We start from the raw sequence: 22,844 nt of genomic DNA, 5'->3' as shown, positions 1-22,844 counted from the left end.
AATTTTTAAAGCCAGCAAATAGCTCACTTTCCTACTCTACAAGTTGAGCTGAAGGTGGGTATTGCCTCTCCTTCTAGGCTGGTTATGGTGATCTTAGATCATGCTACCAGAAATTGTGCTTTGATTGGACAGCTGGGCACTGTTCATACACCCAGGTTGCTCTGTGATGGTTAACTGCTATAACACAATGACAAGGGAATGTGTTATGCAGATACAGACAAGAAGCTATTGGATCAGAAAAATATAAACTCAGGGATAAATATTGTTTGCTTGTATTCAGAGATGTAAAGTAGTATTTTGATAATGCATTTTTTTTTACTGCATTTGTAGTCTTTGTTTAACAAAGATTATAAGCACACCATGTGCTGACTTCTACAACAGTTTTGCCATTGGCATGGAAAAAGTCAGATGTAGATGAAAGAGCAGTATATCTAAACAAAACAAAGCATTTGATAGAGCAAATGCAAACATGCAGGGCTAGGAAGGGAAAACATAAATCTTTATCTAGAGAAAGGGGCCCAAACTGAACTACTAAGACTAAGAAGGGACAACAAGGAGGAGGGAGATGATGACTGCAGTGGAAAAAAAATATTATTATCAACTTCTGTTTGTGATTCAGACAACTATCAGAGAGAGCAGAATGTACTTTTTGTACTCAGAAGTGCAGGGTACAATACTTCTGCCTAACTACGGAGATGGTGGCATGTACCCAACTAACCTAGCTGTTACTGGGTCTACCCTGGGGCTTCAGGATTCAGCAGTAACTACAATCAATCTGCCTTGGGATTTTTCACTCTGGTGATATTTAGACTTTGGCTAAATAGTTACTGTATTTTAAATACAATTTATCAAGATAATCACTTTTTAGTGATTTTTAATTAAACTTCTGTTCCAAAGGACTGTTTTAAAAATTTCAGTGTGTGGCACTTCTAATTTTCTGCTGTTGTGCCAACTTCTTGGAAAAATACTGATTTTAATAGAACTAACATGAGGAGGGCTGAGGTTGGTGCTGAATGTGAATGAATCCATTAACTGGGATCACTTTAGCAAGTCCTAATGTTGGTTTGAAATCTTTATGTCTCTTTTCTCAAACAGATGATGATTAACCAACTTTCCTTAAATGAAGTTAAATGATGGCCAGCCAGTTCTCACAGAGCAGCTGTTATTAATTTTATTGTAGGAGCACTAAAGAGAGAGCATATGTTGTGGTTTGAGACCAAACCAACAGGGTGGAGATTAAACAAACAAAGCACTTTTAGTCACAAATACATCAATTAAAAAGTGGCACGTCCTCACTGTGCTGTAGAAGCAGCAGCGCAGCCCAGCAAAGGAAGCAGTTTGCAAGTTTTGGCTCCTTCCCGCCGGAGTGGAGTGCAGGGGAGGTGCAGCAGCGCCACAGGCGGGCCCCGCTCCCCTAGCGGTCGCGCCGGGAAGTGCGCGTGCGGAGCCATCAGCCCAGCGGTGCGAGGGCTCTGCAAGCGGTGGGTAATACTCGATTCGGATTGGCTGCAGATCCTGTAGCGCCAAGCGGTCGCCAACCTCCCCCTGTAACGGCCGGTTGCCACCACCGGCCGCGCTCCACCTGCCCTTTGCTGAGGTTCTCCGTGCTGTGGCGGTGATTCGCAGGTTAGTTATGGGCGAGTTATTTGAAGGTAAATTGAGTTTAACCAGTTGCAGTATGCTGAATGACCACAAAGAATAACAGACCCCTAAAAAACTTAAATGATGTATGTATTGGGTCAAAGAGGTTACCTGTCAGCAGCAGGCACAAGCTGTGCCCTCACTAGCAGAGGGCGGTCAGTGCCGTGCCTGGCTCTGTGGCTGAGGTGTGTCTCACGGCCCTGAAGGATGGCTGCCGGACCCGATCGCTTGCTTCGGTTCCCCATGCAGTCAGTGGAGAAAGCCATACATTTAGCTCTTCCAATTATAGTGGAAGCTTAATTGCAGCATATGTTAAATATGAGGCTGGAATTGGAACAGTATTGGATTTCAGTGTTTAAATGATGACATGCTACCAGGACTAGTAAAGGGTAGAATTAAGAATTGTGGTCTTGATCCTTTAGGTTCAGATCACAGTTACAGAAGTATGTAGTAGTTATGCTGCATTACTAATAATTTTCAGAGTTCCCTTCGGCAGTTAAACCGCAAAGTTATTAAGAACAGTTTTGATGATGAGACGTAAGTCATTCTGAATTACAGAAGTTACCATTTTTCTGCTTTCTGAATTTCTTCACTTTGTGGATCTGGTGTTGTAGGGTGTTTTTTTTTTTTTTTTTTTTTTTTTTTTTTCTGCTTCTCACCTTCTCTGAGATGTCAGTGCTATAACTTAATGAAAGTTCTAGCACTTCCTCACACTTCCTTCAGCCACTCTGATATGAAAAAAATCTCATTCCAGGGTTGCTCAGAAGTATTGTCAATGAGGAAAATGACATATAACATTATTCAGTTAAAATCTGAAAAACATTTTGTTCCTTAGGACTACCTTCTAAGAGCAGGAAATCCTCCTTGTCAAACAATTGGTTTACATCAATTAAATAATGATGAATACTTCTAGCTAGGAAGCACCTGTTGTAAGGTGTATCCAGTAATGCAAAAAACCCACAATAAGACTGTGAGGAGCAAATGTGAGGCTGACTAGACTGATTAAATTGAAATAGTACTTGCAGGTACTCCAACTCTCCATGCCTTGAGTATGCACACTCAAAATTCAATAAATCCTTGAACCTTAGTAATTTCTTTGATCTGACTGTCTCATATCATAAGGAAAGCAATCAGTTACACTGGAGGATTTAGATACTGACACAACTGCACCAAAGAGTGGCTTGCACTTACTGTAGACTAGAAAGCCTGTGGTTACAATGATACATTGTCACTTTTTTTTTCCCCCCAAAATTGCAAAGTTAAACCTTCCTGGCCACAGATGGGGGGAAAAACAAACAAATAACAACAACAAAAAATCAAAACCAAAACTGGTTTACACTAAGAGTTATAGCTGTTTGTTTAACCCTGCTAGGACTTGTCTTCATCCTTCTTCCCACAGATGTGCATATCTCAAACAGCATGCTTTTGATTTTTTGGTTAGTGTAATATACAAACTTTAGGAAAGATGATCAGATCCATTCATGTACCAACATAATATTTATTTCCTCTGGTTTACAACTGAAACTATGAAGTATTCTACTGTCTTTGGGAATAGTTCATGGATCATCCAGTGGCCTGCAGGTCATTAAATGTTTTGCAACATTTTATAGTGAAAATTATCTGAGTTCATATATAGTAAGCCTTGAAATTAGTTGTCGGTGTTTATCAGACTTTTAGTTATAAACATAATTAGCTCTTGATCCAAAATCTAGGATGGTCCCTGGATATGTCTGACTTTCACAGTCTTTTCCTAGTGAGGGTGAGTCAGCCACTTGGCAGTGCATGCAGCTGGTGTGATGGTAGAGCTGTATCCCTAGCATACACGGCAATCAAATATTTCCTTCTCTCTGCTTCATTGAAGGATGGTAAAGAAAGAAACAGATATTAAATGAAAAAGTGAAGGCAAGACAGACAGGAAAAAAGAAGGACAGAAAGCTATTGTCCAAAAAAGAAGACAATGTGTTCCAGTGAGTATCTACTGTACTTGGATGATAGCAAAATGTTGTAGAGTCAGAAATTTGGATTTGCTTCCGGTGTATCTGGGAATCATTTGGAGCTTAAATTGAGTGCTTTAATAAGTAATCTAAACTGCATACATTTGTAAGTTATGAAGCGGTTAAGAAGAGTAAAAGACAAAAAAAAATATTCATGTGAAAAAGGACGGAAGCATAGGGTGTGTGTGTGGTATGTGTGGGTGTAATCTTGAATTAGAATACATGTAAAAAAGATAGTTGTATCCTTTGGGCATTGCCTATTTGGCCTTATGGGCTGTATTGGCTATTTATTACCTTCCTGCTAATCTTCATATAAGGCATTTTTACTTAGTCTAAATAATGTTGAAAACTTAGAATAGCAGCTGAATATGCAAGAACTGAAAAATTTAAATGATATGTCAATATATAGACTAGTTGATAACATTGGTGCTAACCGTATGGTATTCCTAGATCCTAATGAAAAAAATACTGAAACTTCTTGGCTATTTTCTGTGTTTGATCCCTCTAAAAGAAAAAGTCTTTTTCCTGTAAGGCAAGTCTCATATATAGGTAAAATGTACCAAACATATCTTCAGACATCCTTAAATGATTAAATAGTATAAAATGAAATCTGAAAACACTTCTGACAACCTGAACTATGATAGAGGCAATATGAAGACATCTTTCCAAATGTACCACAAATCTTGATTGGTCATATTTTGCAGGCAGGTAAGAAAAGTCCTATTCTAATGAGTAATTTTAGCAGAATGTCTAATTTGTTTTGCACATACAAAATTAAATAATTCAATTTAATAAAAGTTGATAGAAAATATTTTCTAATCAATTTGTTTATTCTAGCTTTAATTTAACTCTTGCCTGAAAGAGTCAAATTGATATGTAATATCAAAATGAATAAAAGTTCTGTCTTTTTGTCTGTATAAGCATGTTCCTTGTTTAGATTTGTTCTGTATTCTGTTCAAACCAAAGTAGTTGAGCCTGTTCCACTTACTATTATTTTTTCTATTTTGTGCTTTTGCAAAATTGTGACTTTGAATTTCATTTGAAATTATTTAAGAACAGGGCCCAATGTCTGCTTTAAGGATGTCCTTGTTATCTACTTCTGGAAGACTCTGGAGACATTTTATAGCAACTGTACTCTGAAATTCCTGTGTTAAGTAATTGTCCTCCACATCTTTAAAAAGATCACAATTTACACAAGGAGATGAATGTGTGCATAGAATTGGGCTGTTTAGGAGCTACAAATGCAATCAGGGATTTGTTACTTGTTTTTCTTCATTAGTATACAATGTGATAGCTTCATTTAATTGATCTGACTTTATCAGTAAATGAATAAATGATTGTACGTCAGCTTTTGACAAAAATGTAATGAGAAGGTATATTCAGGCTGAAGCCTGAATAGCTATAGTCCATAAGAAAAGAAAAACTCAGTTGCATAATAGAAATAGAGCATTATATCTGTGGTATTTGACACAAAACATGATCAGTGGAACTTCTTATTCTAAATAATTCCCAGTAGACATAGTTTACTGTTTTTATTTGAAAGGAAATGGGTCATAAGCCTATTTGTACCTGCAGTCTGCTTTCGTTTTATTTGCTTATAAATCAGTGCTGACAGAACTTAGCCGTAGAGGTGAATGTTTGCTAGTACTGTTTAGACTGAACAACATCTGCAAGGCAGGATGGACCTTCTAATGAAATGTCAGAAAATAGTGTGACCCTCAGCATTTTAATGGAAAATGACTGAAGGTGAAAACAACTAAATATATTTTATCAGTTTGTACTTCATTTTGAATACCACATTCTGGTTTTCAGTAAATCACCACTGAATAATTTCATGGGCACTGTATGCAGTGGTAATTTTATTTTACTTTCTAAAATATGGTGAATCTATGTAGTGCAGCACACAGTAATTGGAAATTTTGCATGAGGATAATGATTATAATGTTAAAGTAGCAAGCATGATATATGCAATTATCTGAACTGTTAGTTATTTTTATTGTAAATCCACGATTAGCTTTAGAAAAAAAAAGTACCAGTTCACAGAAGGCAACTGAGAAACTGTTCATTGATAGATAAAGAAAGTACACTGAACTTTCCCATTGTAAAAGCTCTGTAAACAATGCATAGGAATGACAGGAAAGGAATGAGACGTGGACAGGACACAGTGGGCATTCATTCAACTTATGCTAGCATAATAAAGAACTACTGCCAGACATTCATCAGATCATACCAGGAGGGCAAGCATTTTATCATCTTTATGTCATTATTTATCCAACTTCTTTCCTATTACTTAAGGGAGAAGAATAGCAAAAGAGGTGATATACTGACTCCTGTGCATGAATTGGGGATGGCAGATGAGCAGCATATTTTGAATCACTGTCTAGACAGTCTAGCAAGTCAAGAGAACTAATTTCATTTTTGTCCTACATAAAACCATTTTTTGCCCTTCTCATATTAGCTGCTGGGTGTTTCAAAAGGTAACAGCAATATCAGATAAGTCAATGTTCTTTGCCCAGATGATGTACTTGGTTTTGGAAGCAAAGAATCAGCCTCTTTTTTTGCTCCATTAGCTTCACTGATAGCACAAGGACAATATAAGTATTTGCAGAGCTCAGTGGGAAAGATTAGCTGCATTCAGTTTTGTGCTGTCTCTTATATATTTAAGCAACAGGGATTGATCATTAGGACAATTTCATGTTGCAAACGTACTGGACAGACTTAAGAGACCACTCAGAATAAAAAAAGGCAATCACTTATACTGGAGCTGCATTTTTGTTTCCTCATCAAAATGGGATTGGTTCCTTGGTGAACACGTGCTATTGTAGGTTACAGAGCATTTTAGTGATACGATCTGTAAAACTTTTATTAATTCTTACTGTATTATTAAGCTAGTGCTGTAATATGAAGAGTTTAACTACTAATTGTTGCATCAATCAAATCAAATCATCAAACTTAATCACAACTAATATGTGATATCATGCATCTTTTTTGCTGAAAATGTAGCGCTTTCTCTGGTGAGATGAAAGAGAAACAGATGTGGCACTGTGATTCCAAAATGTGGAGTCCACTCTATGGATTACACTTGAAGAAGCTGTTTGTGAAATAGAAAGTTTAATTGCATGTCTGCTTAAAAGATTTTGAGTTGAGCATCCCTGGAATAATTTGATACTCTTTCTCCTGTAGTTTTCAAATATTTTCTTCACTTACTCCTTATATTCTTAAAGACATGGCCTTCCTTGAGGCTATTCACAGTGCTATTTCTGGATTATTGCTTTTTTTTTTTAAAAAAAAACTAGAATAGGTTAGCACTCTAATTTTGCTCAGGGTCTTTTTCTTGTTTTTTTTTTTTTTTTTTTTTGTTTGTTTGTTTGTTAATTCTGCATTTCCTACTGTTTGGGTAATGGGAGGATATAGTACATCTCCTTATTAGCTTTCTTAGTAGAATTTGCACATTTCATAGTAAAACAAATCTTACTACAGTGGTAACAATAAATATACAAGGTCTACCCTGAAAGCCTCCTATTTTATTATGCTGGCTCACGATGTCAGAGGCAGATGGTGGTATGGCAGCAGAGGGTGAACCTTCCCACCAAAATTCCATTAGATTTAGTTGCTGTGTGACAGATGGCAGCAGAGGGGCAGTCTGACATAGAAGCGTGTATGAAGCAAAGGTGTGCAATTTATTTCCTCCATGAGGAAAAAATAGCAGCCATAGACATTCATCAATGCTTGTGGAATGTTTATGGAGACCAAGCAGAGGATGACAGCACAGTGAGGCTGTGGGTGGTGCATTTCAGCAGTGGTGACAGGAGGTGAAAGACAAGCCATGTTCTGGACAGTCTTACATATTTTTGTGAGTGCAGCAGACAGGCTCTTGCTCATCACTAGCAAAAATGCATAGCTAATGGTGGTGACTATGTTCAAAAATAGTGTTTTGTAGCTGAGAATTTACTCTATCAAATAATGTTATTGTGCTCTTTGTATCTCCTGTAATTTCTGTGGAAATAAACAGGTTGTATTACTTTCAGAGTGAGCTACATAGATCTGCAGTAAAATGTTTTTGTTCAAAGAAAATGGAAAGGGTACTGCATTATAATAGGAAAAGCAAAATGGAATGAGCGTGGAAGAAATGCTGTAGATACTGAAATTTGGAATCTTTATTGTACATTGTGAGACTATCTGTATCAGAATGCTTGGCAATAGGTTCCAAGATAGGATTCTGTGAAGATGAACAGCATGAATATAACAGAGTTGTCTTCAAAACTAATCTTGAAGAGTTACTTCTGGCCAATTACCTCTATTAGTGTACCTTTGCTTCTTTGACTTTTGACCCTTTGTCTTTCTACAGAGTGTTAGACCCATTTCTATGTCTGTATGGCATAGGACAGGATTAATCACCTTTGGACAGGATTAATTACCACAGTAAATTCCTGACAAAATTTTGGAGATAGTTTAATGAAATAAGTACTACTTAATAGCTCAAGCTCATATATTCATAACAACTTTGGAGCTACCTACTTTAAATATTTATTTCATTGTACTTCTTGCTATTGATTTCTCCCTTAGCAGCCTTGCTTGATTTAACTCCTGTCAGCCTGATGAACTGGTATTGAACTGGTAACCTGAGCAGCATACGGCATTTATAAAAGAAGTAGATAACCGTATAATTCTCCACAGAAGCCTTTTCTAATACTTCCCTCTGTAAGAGAAATTTTATGAAGATGAGATACAGTCCCATTTTTTAAATAAGTTAAAGGTGTTCAATAACATGGAATAATCCTGATTCTGTAATGGTGCTGATAAGTAAGCTTTTATGATAAGCACGTTCTTGACAGTATTTTAATACTGTAGCCTAATTGATACTTCCAGAATGTGCTTTTTATAAGATGAAAATATTTAAATGCAAATGCAGTTCTTCAGACAGGGATCCTTTCTCGTGTTGATAATGAAGCAATGCAGTTATTAGTTTTGATTCACTTCAAGAGTCATTTTGCACAGTTCAGTTTGAATGGTACAAATAAAAGAAAAAAAAATGGCAGAAATGCAGCAATTGATTTAGTAATTGTAACAGGGAACTGTTACCTGTTACTGTATAACCTACAGTGTCTGTAATGAATAATTGGTGGTTGGACTTGATCTTATTGGTCTTTTCCAACTTAAATGGTTCTATAGGAACACTCAAGGAATGGAGCAATTTGCCCAGAGAAATTGTACTGTCTCCATTCTTGGAGGTTTTCCAGAACAGACTGATCACCCTTAGCAACCCCTCTGGTATAGCTGGGCGTACTTTGATACTTAGTTATTTATGGTTTCTAACATGGTGACAGTGGTTCACATGTTAACACTGGAGGGCAGCAGGTATAGTTGAACAGCAAGTTTATGAGAATAAATTATATACATGGCTATCTTTGAGGTATGGTTATGGATGACTTGCCTGAGAAGCATAACATATGCTTTTATCATTGTACTCGTGATCAAGTCATACAGCATTTGGTACTATAACTAGTATTCCCAAGCCACGGGGCCTCCTCTCTGCTGCATTTATCCTAACTACTATGACATGTTGCAGTCTGTGTCTCTCCTACTACTTTTCACTTGCCATAGGCCAGCAGAGCCTTCCCGCTCAGCAATCTTTATCTGTCAAGACAAATTATTAGCTGCTATTCCAGAAGTAAAATTACAAAAATAAACATAGGATGAATAAGGTCCACCATTTTAAAGGAAAGCATAGTAGCAAATTTACTCTTAATTCTGCAGAATTTTCATTTCCTTAGAAGCTGTGCCTCTGAGTACACGAGGTAACAGATTAAAGGACACCAGCCAACATTATGTTAGTATTTTTGACTTAGTTCTTTTTCTGTCCCAGAGGTTCATTTCACATTGCACTGAGAAAGAGAGTTCATTCCTTCAGAAAGCTGACATCCCTTCTCTTGTCAGTGCTACCTTTGATATCATAGAATCATAGAATCATCAAGGTTGGCAAAGACCCACGGGATCATCCAGTCCAACCATTCACCCGTCACCAATGGTTCTTACTAAACCATGTCCTTCAACATAACGTCCAAACGTTCCTTCAACACCTCCAGGGTAGGTGACTTCATCACCTCTATGGGCAGCCCATTCCAGTGCCTGATCACCCTTTCAGAGAAGTAGCATTTCCTAACGTCCAGCCTGAACCTTCCCTGGTGCAGCTTGAAGCCATTCCCTCTAGTCCTATCACTAGTCACATGAGAGAAGACGCCAATCCCCAGCTCACTAGAACCTCCCTTCAGGTAGTTATAGAGAGCAATAAGGTCTCCCCTGAGCCTCCTCTTCTCTAGACTGAACGATCTCAATTCCTTCAGCCGCTCCTCATAAGGTCTGTGCTCCAGACCCCTCACCAGCCTTACTGCCCTTCTCTGGACACGCTCCAGGGCCTCGATAACTTTCTTACAGTGAGGGGCCCAAAATTGGACACAGTAATCAAGGTGTGGCCTCACCAGTGCTGAGTACAGGGGGATAATTACTTCCCTGTTCCTGCTGGCAACACTGTTTCTGATACAAGCCAGGTTGCCATTGGCCTTCTTGGCCACCTGGGCACACTGTTGGCTCATGTTCAGTTGAGCATCAATCAATACCATCAGGTCCATTACCTCTATGCAGTCTTCCAGCCACTCTGCCCCAAGCCTGTAGCGTTGCCTGGGGTTGTTGTGGCCAAAGTGCAGGACCCGGCGTTTGGTCTTGTTGAATCCCATCCCATTGGCTTCAGCCCAGCTATTCAGCCTATCCAGATCCCTCTGTAGGGCCTCGCTACCCTCAGGCAGATTGACACTTCCAGCCAACTTGGTGTCACCTGCAAACTTACTGAGGGTGCACTCAATGCCCTCATCCAGGTCATCAATAAAGATATTGAAGATATTGAAAAAATTCTTTCTTTTTACTTTCACTTCTTCCACACGACAATGCTGTACTGCTTCTACAGTTTTAGAGCATGTTTTTTCTGAATATTGGATATATTTTTTTTCTTGATGTGGACCCCTTTGCAGAAGATTTGGTCTGTCTAAAACTGACCTTACAAATTTCAAAATCAAATCCCTTTTATAATGGATTATAATAATTGTTTTATTTCTCCTTTTATCCATTTTTTTTTTCAGCTGTATTTCTATCCAGTGTGGAAAGGAAGTCTGTTTTTAAGGGATTCTAGTTATTGTTTTTCCTGCCATTTCCTATATTTTATACTTCCATCTTTCTGATAATTTGTAATATTACATTTGCTTTGTCCTTTGTTAACTATATTGTTTCCAGTTTCAACTGTGCAAATGCACATTCTGTGGTCAGTTTGAGAAGGAAGGACTGTTTAGTTTGAACAAACAATAAAAATTAATATGGCTGGATATAATTTAAGTTTTGTAAAGATTAATGAATGACATTTATCTCCCTGGATCATATATTCAGGAAACTCAACAATTTATGGGATGAGATTGCCTATTTCTTCACTCTGTAGTCTGACTGAGGGTCAGAATTTCATCTTGCAATTTAAATATGATTACAGATCAGTCTAACTACATCTGTACTGAAATAATGCTAACAACTGGTCTTATACATTACATTGAAAATAATTTCTTTTGCATCTATTTGCTACTGTAGTTGATTCTTTTTTTCCATTGCAGATTGCTGGCTTGGGTTTTTGCAGACTGAAGTCTATTTCTGTACTTACTGAAGAGAAATCTTTGGGAACCTCTGAATCTCTGAAAAGCTTTCTCTTTGCTGTGAGTACTATGAGTACATATGAGTACTATGACCTTATTCTCTCCTGAGTAAAGGTCTGAGCCATTTTACTGCTTTGAAATGAGCATGTTCTGTTCAGTGAAATGTCCTAGTAAATATCAAGTATATTTGTCAAATTTGCATGTTTTTAAGTATGTGATTGATGATTTTTTTTCCACTCAGATTGAACTTTAAAGGCACATTTTTATGAAAACTGAGGTTAATCTGCGTAAATAAGAAGCTTACATTGGTCACTGAACTGAAAAATTGCCACCTTGAAAAACTGACCTTCAGAGTGAGCCTTTAAGTGAAGCCTTTAAGTTCTGTTACAAAGTGACAAAATACACGGGGCCACGTGCCAGTTCACTGTGAAGTCTATAACAGATTAGTATTAATATGACAGTTTTTCCAAATCTAATTACTTCTGTCTTCTGTACTTAGTAATCCAAAATCAGAATTTGTTTCATGATGACAATTAGGATGGAATGGATTGAATTCCCCTCTCAGTTATCATGACAAGGTTAGTTTTTCTTTTCTTTTTCTCTCCTTTGTACTCTTCCTTTCTTTTATGTTAATACTTGTTCATTCTTCAGGTAAGAACTTCTCACTTGTGAAACTGCGTTCAAAGCCTCAGATTGAAAGGACGTTGTTGTTCCCCTCAACTGTTATGAAAGAGTGTATATATGTGTGTGGAGGGCTAGGTATATATATATATATTCTAAATCAAGCAAACTGGAACTTTTAAACAATAAGTGGGTTGAATTCAAAGTCTTCCAGAGACAGAATAGAAAGCTAATGCTTCTGAGTCTGCTTGACTCTCATCAGTGAACAGAGTGCAACAGATTTTCATGGGTTTCATCAAAACCATTCCAACTCTTTATATAATATTCTCAAGAGTTTGAAGGAGTAATACACATTCAGAAATTCAGAATGCCGAGGAACACCTGCTTAGTATTCACACAATCATAGAATATCCTGATTTGGAAGGGACCCACTCATGTAGTTACTGATAAAACTGTTATTCCCTACTAAAACAGTAAACATTTAGCTGGATAAACCTCTCTGGAGATATTCCTGAATGAAAAATCTCAACCTGTGTGCATGTGTATCTTTCAGTCATGTTTACTTCATTTCTGATTTAAGACAATATTTTAAGGTTTGATCAAGTACTTGCTGAAGTTAATGGGAAGAGATTAATGAACAAACGTTACTTATATGCCTTATAATTAATAAGCAGGTTTATCTATAAACCCACAGATTCTACTGTCATCTTTGTGCATCTGAACTCATATTCATTTTTTTGCAAGGTTTTTTTGTTTAACGAGATGGGGAAGTGAAAGATTATAGAAAGCAAAAAGTACTTAGGAGAATCAGCACAACTGAAAAGCATGCATTCCTATATTTGAGAAAAATGTTCTTTGAAATTATGTTTTGTGCTTAGTAGCCAAGTGACTTTATGCAGCTCCCCTTTTGCTCTGCAAATGTTCTGAAAACCAGATTTTGAAACTATCAGGGGAAAGATAGGCTATTTATTTAATTTCCCCGTGTGGGTATAAATCATAACATCAACTAGCTGTTGTGCAAATTGAGTTAATAAATGAAATTTGTCCCAGATACATACTTAGGAATAAAGTCTAAGACATAAGATAGTGGATAGGTATGAAAAAACAGAAGAGTAAAGAAACCTGAAAAACCATGCTGGTTAAAAAGATAGATTACTTCCTGGCATTTCGATGTCAAAGGTACTGTAGGCTTCCCTGAAAAGGCAGGATTTACATAAAAGATTTAAAGCGGGGATAAAAGGAGCATAGGAAGTGTCTATGATGTATTTATGGGGAATTCCTTGCAAACATGAAGAAGAATATGTAGAAGGAAAGCTGAGTTTACTGGTATAAATGATAAACAGACAAATTAGTTTGTTAATCAGTTTCAGAGTATAGCATTTCACCTGTGACTGAGGAAGAGATGTAAACTGGTTTAGTAGTATTTTGCTGTAGATTTAGGGCACAGGGCAGGAAAAAAAATAGTAGATGGAACTGTTAACTGAGATGCTCTGAAATTACTGAGGGAAGATCTCAAAGATCTCAAAGAATACTTGGTGTATTCTTTTAGTCTCCACCTATTTAGACTTAATTAAAAAAAAATTAATAGACTTAATAAAAATAAATAAATAAATAAAAACTAAGCCTTAAAGCCTTAGTGTTAGAACACTTCAGATTGTGCTTCAAATGTTGGGTGTAAGTGTATGAAAAAAAGAAGAGCGTATTGAAATTTTCCCTGTTTAGATATCATGATTCGTTTGTTGAGTAACTTTGATGAGTAAACAGATGTATATACAGAGAGATAGAGAGACTGAGTAAGGGACATATTTATATAGTGAGGAGAATGAGAGGAAGTGTTTTACATTACATAATAATGTAATGAATTACTTCCTAGTACCAAAAATGAAAAGGAAGCTACCAGAGCATATAAGCAGAGATGTAAAAATAGCTATACTTCATTATTTAGAGGATATTATCTGTAGAGAATCATAGAATAATAGAACGACCAGGGTTGAAAAAGACCTTAAAGATCATCCAGTTTCAACCCTCCTGCTGTGGGCAGGGTTGCCAGTCACTAGACCAGGCTGCCCAGAGCCACATCCAGCCTAGCCTTGAATGCCTTCAGGAGTGGGGCATCCACAACCTCCTTGGGCAACCTGTTCCAGTGTGTCACCACCCTGTGAGTGAAAAACTGCCTCCAAATATCTAACCTAAATCTCCACGTCTTAGTTTAAAAACATTCCCCCTTGTTCTGTCACTGTCAACCCATGTAAACAGTCATTCCCCCTCCTGTTTATACGCTCCCTTCAAGTACCGGAAGGCCACAATGAGGTCTCCCCAGAGCCTTCTCTTCTCCAAGCTAAACAAGCCCAGTTCCCTCAAGCTTTCTTCATAGGGGAGGTGCTCCAGCCCTCTGATCATCTTAGTGGCCCTCCTCTGGACCTGCTCCAAGAGCTCCATGTCCTTCCTACACTGGGGGCCACAGGCCTGGATGCAGTACTCCAGATGGGGGCTCATAAGAGCTGAGTAGAGGGGGACAATCACCTCCCTCTCCCTGCTGGCCACCCCTTTTTTAATACAGCCCAGAACACAGTTGGCCTTCTGGGCTGCAAGTACACACTGCTGGCTCATGTCCAGCTTCTCATCTACCAGGACCCCCAAGTCCTTCTCCGCAGGGCTACTCTCAAGGAGATCATCCCCCAGTTTGTATAAATACCTGGGATTGCCCCAACCCAAATGCAGCACCCTGCACTTGGCCTTATTGAACCTCATTAGGTTCTCATGGGCCCACTTCTCCAGCCTTCCCAGGTCCCTCTGGATGGCTTCCCTTCCTTCCAATGTGTCGACTGCACCACCCAGCTTGGTGTCATCCGCAAACTTGCTGAGGGTGCACTCGATGCCATTGTCTGTGTCATTGATAAAGATGTTGAACAGCACCGGTCTCAAGACCGACTCCTGAGGGACACCGCTTGTGACCGGCCTCAACCCTGACACAGAACCATTGATCACAACCCTTTGGCTGCATCCAGCCAGCCAATTCCTAATCCTCTGAACAGTCCATCCTTCAAATCCACAGTTCTCCAATTTAGAGAGAAGGATGTGGTGAGGGACCACATCAAAGGCCTTGCAGAAGTCTAGGTAGATGACATCCACAGCCCTTCTCTCATCTACCGAAGCCATCACTCCATCATAGAAGGCCACCAGATTGGTCAGGCACGATCTGCCCTTGGTGAAGCCATGCTGGCTGTCTCAGATCACCTCTTTATCCCGTACGTGCCTCAACATAGCTTCTAGGAGGATCTGCTCCATGATCTTCCCAGGCAAGGAGGTGAGGCTCACTGGCCTGTAGTTCCCCAGGTCCTCCTTTCTCCCTTTCTTAAAAATGGGAGTAATATTTCCCTTTTTTTCCAGTCACCAGAGACTTCACCAGGCAGCCATGATTTTTCAAATATGATGGAGAGTGGCTCAGCAACCACATCAGCCATCTCTTTCAGAAACCTCAGATGGATATCATCTGGCCTCATGGACTTATATACGTTCAGTTTTGTGAGGAGGACTCAGACTTTTTCCACCATTACAGTGGGACAGAAACCACCCCCCACACCCTCACTTAGAGGCTCATGGTCCTGGCAGACACAGGAAGCCTGTGCACCCATGAAGACTGAGGCAAAGCACTCATTGAGTACCTCAGCTTTTTCTATGTCTGAGGAAGCCAGCTCCCCATTGCCTTTCATCAGAGGGGAGACACTCTCCTTGGCTTGTCTCCTTCTGCCTATGTACCTGTAGAACCCCTTCTTCTTATCTTTCACATCTCTTGCCAAGTTCAGCTCCATCTGTGCCTTGGCTTTCCTAATCCTATCTCTACACACATGGACAACAGCCGTGTATTCCTCCCAGGACACAACCCTGCTTTCACCTTCTATACATTTCCCCCTTTTCTCTCAGTTTACGCTGCAGGTCCTTGCACAGCCATGATGGTTGCCTGCCTCCCCTGCTTGACTCCCCTTCAGAGAAGTCTGGTGGACAGCTCTCTTGCTCCAATTTATTGGAGGTAGAGGATGTTCTTTGATATATGTATACCTGGCATGAGATTAAGAAACAACGGTTCAAATGTTGGTCCGACCAGCTTATTACAAATCCTAGTCATTCAGGGAGATGGGTAAGGGGAGAAGGATGATAGAAAAGACAGAAAATAGAAGCAAGGAGTCTTTATAGGAAGCAAGAAGGAGATAGTCACCACCATGGTCCAACATGATTCGTAGTTCAGTCATTGGTCTTCAGTAGTGGTGGGTCGTTGGGTGTGGTTGTTCTGTTGACAGTGGTGTCCACGGCGATGATGACAACGATTGCGATGGCAGTACAAACTTATTTATAAGTCCAAAGTGGTCGAATCAGCTCTCTTTTGAGTGACAGCTCATATCCAAAGTGGTTGAGTCAGCCCTCCTTGGAGTGGCAGCTACTGGCTCTGGGATCTCAGCAGAAACTACTTTGTTACCATCTTCCAGGCCTTGCCAGCAGATAAGAGGGAGCAGGGATGCCCATCTGCATCCTGTTTTTCACAGGGCACAATGGTATCATTCCCCAGTTTTCCCACACCAAGCTGGGACTATTTAGTCACAGGCCAGATCTTCCACCAGTAACCACTCCTGAGTACTCTCTTCCAGAGGGAAGAAGCTCTGGAGGAAGGTGCTTTCAAATGTAAAATTGTCTACACAGTGACCTTGATTGCCACACAGCAGCGCCCATATCTCATCTAAGTCAGAGTCTTATTGCAAGAAATGCCTCAGAAAGCAAGCTTTGAGCCAGAAAACAAGGAAGGATTCATACAACTGCCAGTGCCTCAGCCTTCATACTCAAATGCATAAGATGAATAGTAAGAGAGACAATTAATGAAATGATATTTTTTCAGATATGTAGATTTTTTACAACCTTAATTATTTAAGAGCAGCACTAATTTGAAGCAGAAATTTGAATATATGGATAGTTCTTGAAAAACCCTTGCATTTCTACTGTAGATTAAAAAAAAAAAAAAAAACACAAGCAAAACAAGATGGTTCTTACGAGAAAAGTAATAAAGCCACATTTATAACAAAAAAGAAAATAAGGAACATCATGAAAACAATATGAAAAGTAACCAGATTTGCAGAACTAAACTAGACTCACCCTGTTTCAATAAAGCTAAATGATGTACTTATGTGCTCTATCTTAAGCAATTCTTCTATTGTAATGTGATGACCGGACTGAGCAAGATGTTGCCATTCCTTCAGCAACACCTAGTCACCATAAGGTGGAAGTAGTGTGAACTGGAAGGGAAGAAAGAACAAAAATGCTGAAGAGTGTCAACTGAAAAGATCAGAAATGTCACCAATAGACAGAGATGATCCGACACTCTAGTTGGTCAAGGTAGACTGGAATGTTTGGGTAGGAGAAAAAAGGTTGGCATGAAATTTAAAATTGTAAGAATGGTAGGATAAATTGGGGCATAAAACTTTTTGCTTGAGTTGAGTTGGTCTTGTAGAAGTAATTTGTGGCAGAAATCAACAGGCATCTGGTCATTGTTCAAAGTGTATCTTTGTCTTTGATTACATTTGCGTTGAATTCCAAGGATGTAATGTAACAAAGTCTAAATCCAAAACATGGGAGACAAAGAAATTCAGAAGAGTGATCTTTAAAAGAATTTTGCCTAACAGAAGGTTTATTACAACTGTTGCTCAGACTGTTCAGTGTTGAATTTCATTATTAATTATAATTATTTATTATTTTTAGTGCTAATGCTACTGGAACCAGTCTCATCATAATTTTTAGAGAGCAGAGGAGATAAAAAAATCAAACACTGTGTGCTAAATTATGAAATGCCCACTAAGAGATCCTAAGTGGCAGAAAGTTTTAACTGTTGAAAATTGCATAATGCTGACCTCATGTTCTGCCAACAATTTTCACTAGCCACTACCTTTACAATAAGAGTATGTAGGAATACTAGATTATCTCTGAGGAAGTGTGACATTTTCAATTATTGCAGCAATATTGATGAAGAGGATTAAGAAACTCTCAGATGTCAAACCCAATTATTTCCACTTTATGTAGAGCTGTCAAATACTAATAACTCCACAGGGATTTAGCTATCAAAGGGTAAGAAGGCACGCAAAAGGTCTTCATAGCAATCTGAAAACTATTATGGACTGTCAAAATACAAATGATCATAATTTAATGAATATCTAATTTTATAATTTTCACCTGGCAGTTTTAAATTATGCTTGACTCTTCAAGTGACATAATGGTCAACTGTTAATAATATCCTTTAAGAAGATGTAAACATGTCTAATTATTTATCCTGGCATCTTAGAATTTTGACTCACGAGAGTGCATAGACTAACCTGAAGAAAATATATCCAGCTTGCTATTAAATGGATGTGATGTTTCTTCCTTTCATTTGATGTCCTTATATTAGTAGTTTGCAGGACCATCTTTTAAGTCTTTTCAAAGGGAGATAATTTATAAAAAGCATCCCTGCTTCACTGTTAAGATACTTTCTTGAAAAATGAGACATAATCAGTACAGTGCTGACCTCTTTTAGACTGTTTTAGCATGCTTTGAAATAAAGTCATTCCATGAAGAACTGATTTTAGCCTTTACCCTGTTCCTTTGGAGATTATAAATATCTACCTATAAAACTTTTCATCTTACTATGTGGTGGAAGCTAACCCCAAGGTTTAAAAGTGTAAGAAACAGAATCTCTGTTCTTAAGCCTAGTTGTTTTCCCTTTATGATTTTTTTTCTTTATTTTTATGTGGCCTTTATTATGTGACAAATTCTAGGAACACACAGATACTAGGCTGTGCATTGAAGATGACCCCTTGTAACTCTCTACAGACCTCTTAATCTGAGGACTTTTTCCTGCTGAAGATTATATTTTTTTAGTAGCATAAAAATTCACAAGAAGTCTACATGAAATTTGGTGCTTTGATGAGCACACTTATTTTTATGGATAAAGAGAATGAATAGGCACTAAAAATATTTCTAGAGACAAAGAAGGCTCTTATGAAATACTAGTGTGATCCACTCAATTGAATTTATTTATGAAGAGTTGGAAAGTCTGTATTCTGTTTCTCTACTTAGATTCACAGGTGTTGCTTTCACTCATTATTTGTAACAATGAGTTACAAAGATCTGTCTGAAGAGGTGAAAAATAAAGAGCGTGCAGCATGAGAGAATGCAATATTTCTGTTTGACAAAATGATCCAAGGTTTTAACTACTGTGATAGTGTTTAGTCAAGGATAGAGATTAGGCCAATAGGATTTCCAGACTGCTTAGAACTCCTTTGAAGAGAAAGTGACCATAAAATTTAAATAGAGTTTTGTTCAGTTTCTCAAAGTGTTTCTGATTTCCAGCTGCAACTAGAAATAATCTTATAGTCTGGAAAATATACTGAAATAAAGCTTCCACTTGATCCCTTGAATTGCTGAAACATTCACATTCCTCACTACCTCTCATGATGTCTTTGGCTGTGTCAAGATAGAGGACTTTGAATACTCACGATCTTGCTTCACTGGCCTCTTTTCATTGCAAGTAAACACAAAATTGAAATCACAGTAAAAATCCTTTTCAATTTCTGCTTTCTCTCCTTCTGTTTCCTAAGGATTATCTAAAGCTTTCAAGGCAGGTATTGGGTTGTGTCCAATGAGTTTTTACACATGGTTACCTTGAATGGAACCCCTAATCTCAGTGCTAAGGTGGATGTCCCATTTTGTGATCAAGATACCTCAACAATGAACAGTGATATTATTTTTTATTAGAATACATAATATTTATGTTACGTAAAGCAAATGCTTGTTCCTCAAGTATGTATTGCCAAAACCTGAGATCAGTGCTGAATAACACTTCTAACTACTGCTTGTCACTTGAATTCTGAGAGAAAGTCAGAGACAGAAATCCAACCTCAATCAAAACATCTAGGGAACCTCATTCAAAACATTTTTCTCTAGGGAAACAGTAGAAAAATTCTGTTCCAGAAGAGTTAGAACTCTGCTAAATACAAAGAAGTGCAATAGACATGACTGAGGGGAGGAGGTACATAGCATCACTGACAGGGAATTGTGTGTTTTCTAGCTGTAAGTTTTTCTTTAGCAGGAGTTTTAATCAAACTCCTGGCTACCGTATGTGCCTATTGCGTGTGTTTTTGTCTAATTACAATATTAACATTATTGTCATGTTTTAGTCACTGAAACATGCTATCATTTTTGTGTTCCTGACTGTTGAAAGGCAGACAAGAATCCAATTCTTCATTTGACTTCTGGGTTTTCTGTGAATAGTTACTGTAGGTCTTAATGCTCACTCAATTCCACCTCAATTTGTAGTGAGCTAGTTTGCCTGAATCCTGGTAAGTTGTTGCTATGTCTGTTGTATGCTATCTTTCGCTTTGTGTCTTCTAATGAGCTTGATAGTTCATTTTGAGCTTCTGCATCTGGTGAAGATAATAAGCATGACATCGCTGTTAGTCACAGCCATGCCTGCAGTGAAGGGCACACTGGGTTTTGTGTTTAAAATAGATTTCTTGTCTGTAGTCTGTGTGCTCAAGCCCACAATAATTACTGAACAAAATGTTCTTAGTCTTTTGCCTGAATAGCATCAATCAATGGCACTGTTCATGAAGGAAAATACTATTTTTGAGACATAAAGAAGCGACGCATATAAGCTGTCATTTGTTTTCCTGCACAAAATCAAGACTTGACATTTTTGTTTTCATTTTAATTTAATCAGTAGATACGCTTTGTTAGGCTGCTAGAAGTCTGTGCATGCTCCTTCCTTGCATAACAGAACCCCTCCCATTTGTTCTGAAATGGTATACCATTAGCTTAAGGAGGGACCATATACAATGTTAACTCTATAGCCATATTGGTGTTGCTTTAATGAAAACTCTTGTAGTTCATCTGTGCAACAGGGAACTGATGGAAACAGGAGGGCAATCTCTGGAGAACTTTCATGTACTGAACATGGTATGGAGATATGGTTCATTTGCCCAGTGTATTAGGTTTATGTGACAAAGTTTTGGTAGCAGGTGAGCTGCAGAGGTGGCTTCTCTGAGCAGAGCCCAGCAGCTGCCCAGTATCAGATCAGAACCAGTTCCAGCTGGTTTCGAAATGGAACCCACTGCTGGCCAGAGCTGAGTCACTGAGCAATGCTGGCTGTGCCTCTGTGACAGCAGATTTAAACTTGAAGAACTGCAGTCAGTGGGAAGCCCACATATCAGATCAGGAAGGATGGTATCCTGTAGGAGGGACCCCATGTGCAGCAGGAGAAGACAGGAAAGATGAAGGAGCAGCAGACGAAGAAGCAGGCAGCTTCCATGGAGATCCATGTGACAACCTCATCAGTTAAAATGTGTTATGAATGTATCTTCTGGGGCCAGCTAATGCTCTTTTCGCACTTTCAGTAGCTGTTGGAGGAACTGACAGAATATATATTTTGAAATGCTGTGAATTGGTCACAAACGAGGTAGATGATATGGTACTGAAGATCTGGCATTACTCCATAGGGTAACACAGTCATAAAGTCATGTGGTTATCTGAACAGAAAAGATCAGTAATTAGAGCACAGTGACACAAATGTTTTGCTTTGGAGTGACAGGTTAGGACTGCCAGATGATCTGAAGGAATTACTGTGAGTCACACTCTTAGTTGGTTGCAAATGCAATTAGGATTAGTTGAGCACTGGGAGTTGTCTAGGCGTGTAAGTCATTACTTCGCAAAATATTGTTTCTGATATGCAAGTTACTCTAGAAAGACAAGGGAGTAGTTATGATTTGGGAATAGGATAAAGTGAGATTTCTGAGGAATGGCAGAGGTTGGAGGAGCACAGAAGTGCTACTCCTGAAACAAATCAACTAGTATAGGTATTTGTTTCACAAGAAGTCTTGTTCTTTGATGAAAATAATAGTAGTAATAAAAAAACAGAACAGGATAAAAAGAATTTGAAAGTTAGAGAAAAATGAGAAACATGGTGAAGAAACAGAACATTTCCAGTTCTTTCCTCCTGATTCAGAGAGCACCTGGCCATGTGTGTATGAAAAAAGGGAGAGTGAGGATTTCTCCCACCAGGTTAGAGAAGTCATCATTGATATGTTAAATAAATTGCTGCTTGTGACTCTCAAAGGAGTAAAATTAGTGAATTGCAGAATACTTAAACCAGACCTTACACGTTTAGTTTTTCTTCCTGCTTAAAAATAAAAATGAGATAAACATGCAAAAAGATCACGGGGGGTGGGGGGGGCGGGTATGAGGGTGTACTGTTTTAGAATCTGCAGAGCCTGGATCTCTAAGTAGATTTACAGAGGCTCAGCTTTGTTTATAAATAATAGAAGGAAGAGGTAGTATGTTTTTTTTTATGCCAGTGCTTTTCTACAAGTCTTGCACAATAGATGTGATTTGTGAAATATGATGCAAATAGGAATCTCAAGACATTTAAACCAAATATGTAGCTTTAAAATACTTAGTAGATGTAGCTGTCGTTTGGAAAATATATACTCCTATTTGTTTCAGTTTGCTACTGCTGGTGTAAGACAAATAGCCAGTGAACAGTCTATGGTTATAGAAAGCCAAATCAGTGTTACATGGCAGGTGAAAATACAAGTAGTAGTTTGGTTATTCTAATTTAAAGGAATGAAATCTTGTCTAGTAACTTGAAAAACAGTTAATTGAAAATCAGTCTTTAGCACGAGAAGAAATATTATCTTCATCATTCAGTATCTCTCTGGATTTCTGAACTGAGGTCTAAATAAAAAATGGTTTCACATCAAGTGTTAACTGATATTGTGACATCAAGTGTTTAAGTTCAAGTCCATCCTTTCTGAAAGTGCAACAATTTATAGGAAAGATTTCAGGGGATATAGTGTAAAGTTCTCTGTTGTGTTTTGGGTACAGAGCA

The 22,844-nt window shown here is 38.3% G+C and overlaps 1 protein-coding gene and 1 long non-coding RNA gene across 2 annotated transcripts in view; one reads left to right on the top strand and one right to left on the bottom strand.

Moving 5' to 3' along the window:
* The first annotated feature begins 2,265 nt into the window (after positions 1–2,265).
* Positions 2,266–22,844, top strand: part of LOC107053980 — a 162,040-nt gene continuing 141,461 nt past the window's right edge. The window contains exons 1-3 of the long non-coding RNA XR_006940009.1: positions 2,266–3,608; positions 11,285–11,383; positions 11,823–11,901. This is a non-coding gene — a long non-coding RNA (uncharacterized LOC107053980). The remainder of the gene's footprint in view (positions 3,609–11,284; positions 11,384–11,822; positions 11,902–22,844) is intronic.
* LOC124416949 lies at positions 11,895–21,258 on the bottom strand. Its single transcript, XM_046944941.1, has one exon. The coding sequence runs from the start codon at positions 15,101–15,103 to the stop codon at positions 14,201–14,203; it is 903 nt and encodes a 300-aa protein (XP_046800897.1). The 5' UTR covers positions 15,104–21,258; the 3' UTR covers positions 11,895–14,200.

This window comes from Gallus gallus, chromosome 8 (assembly GCF_016699485.2).
Source record: "Gallus gallus isolate bGalGal1 chromosome 8, bGalGal1.mat.broiler.GRCg7b, whole genome shotgun sequence".
Classification (NCBI taxonomy): domain Eukaryota; kingdom Metazoa; phylum Chordata; class Aves; order Galliformes; family Phasianidae; genus Gallus; species Gallus gallus.
The sequence above is the reverse complement of the archived record's forward strand: the minus strand, read 5'-3'. Positions and strand labels throughout refer to the sequence as shown.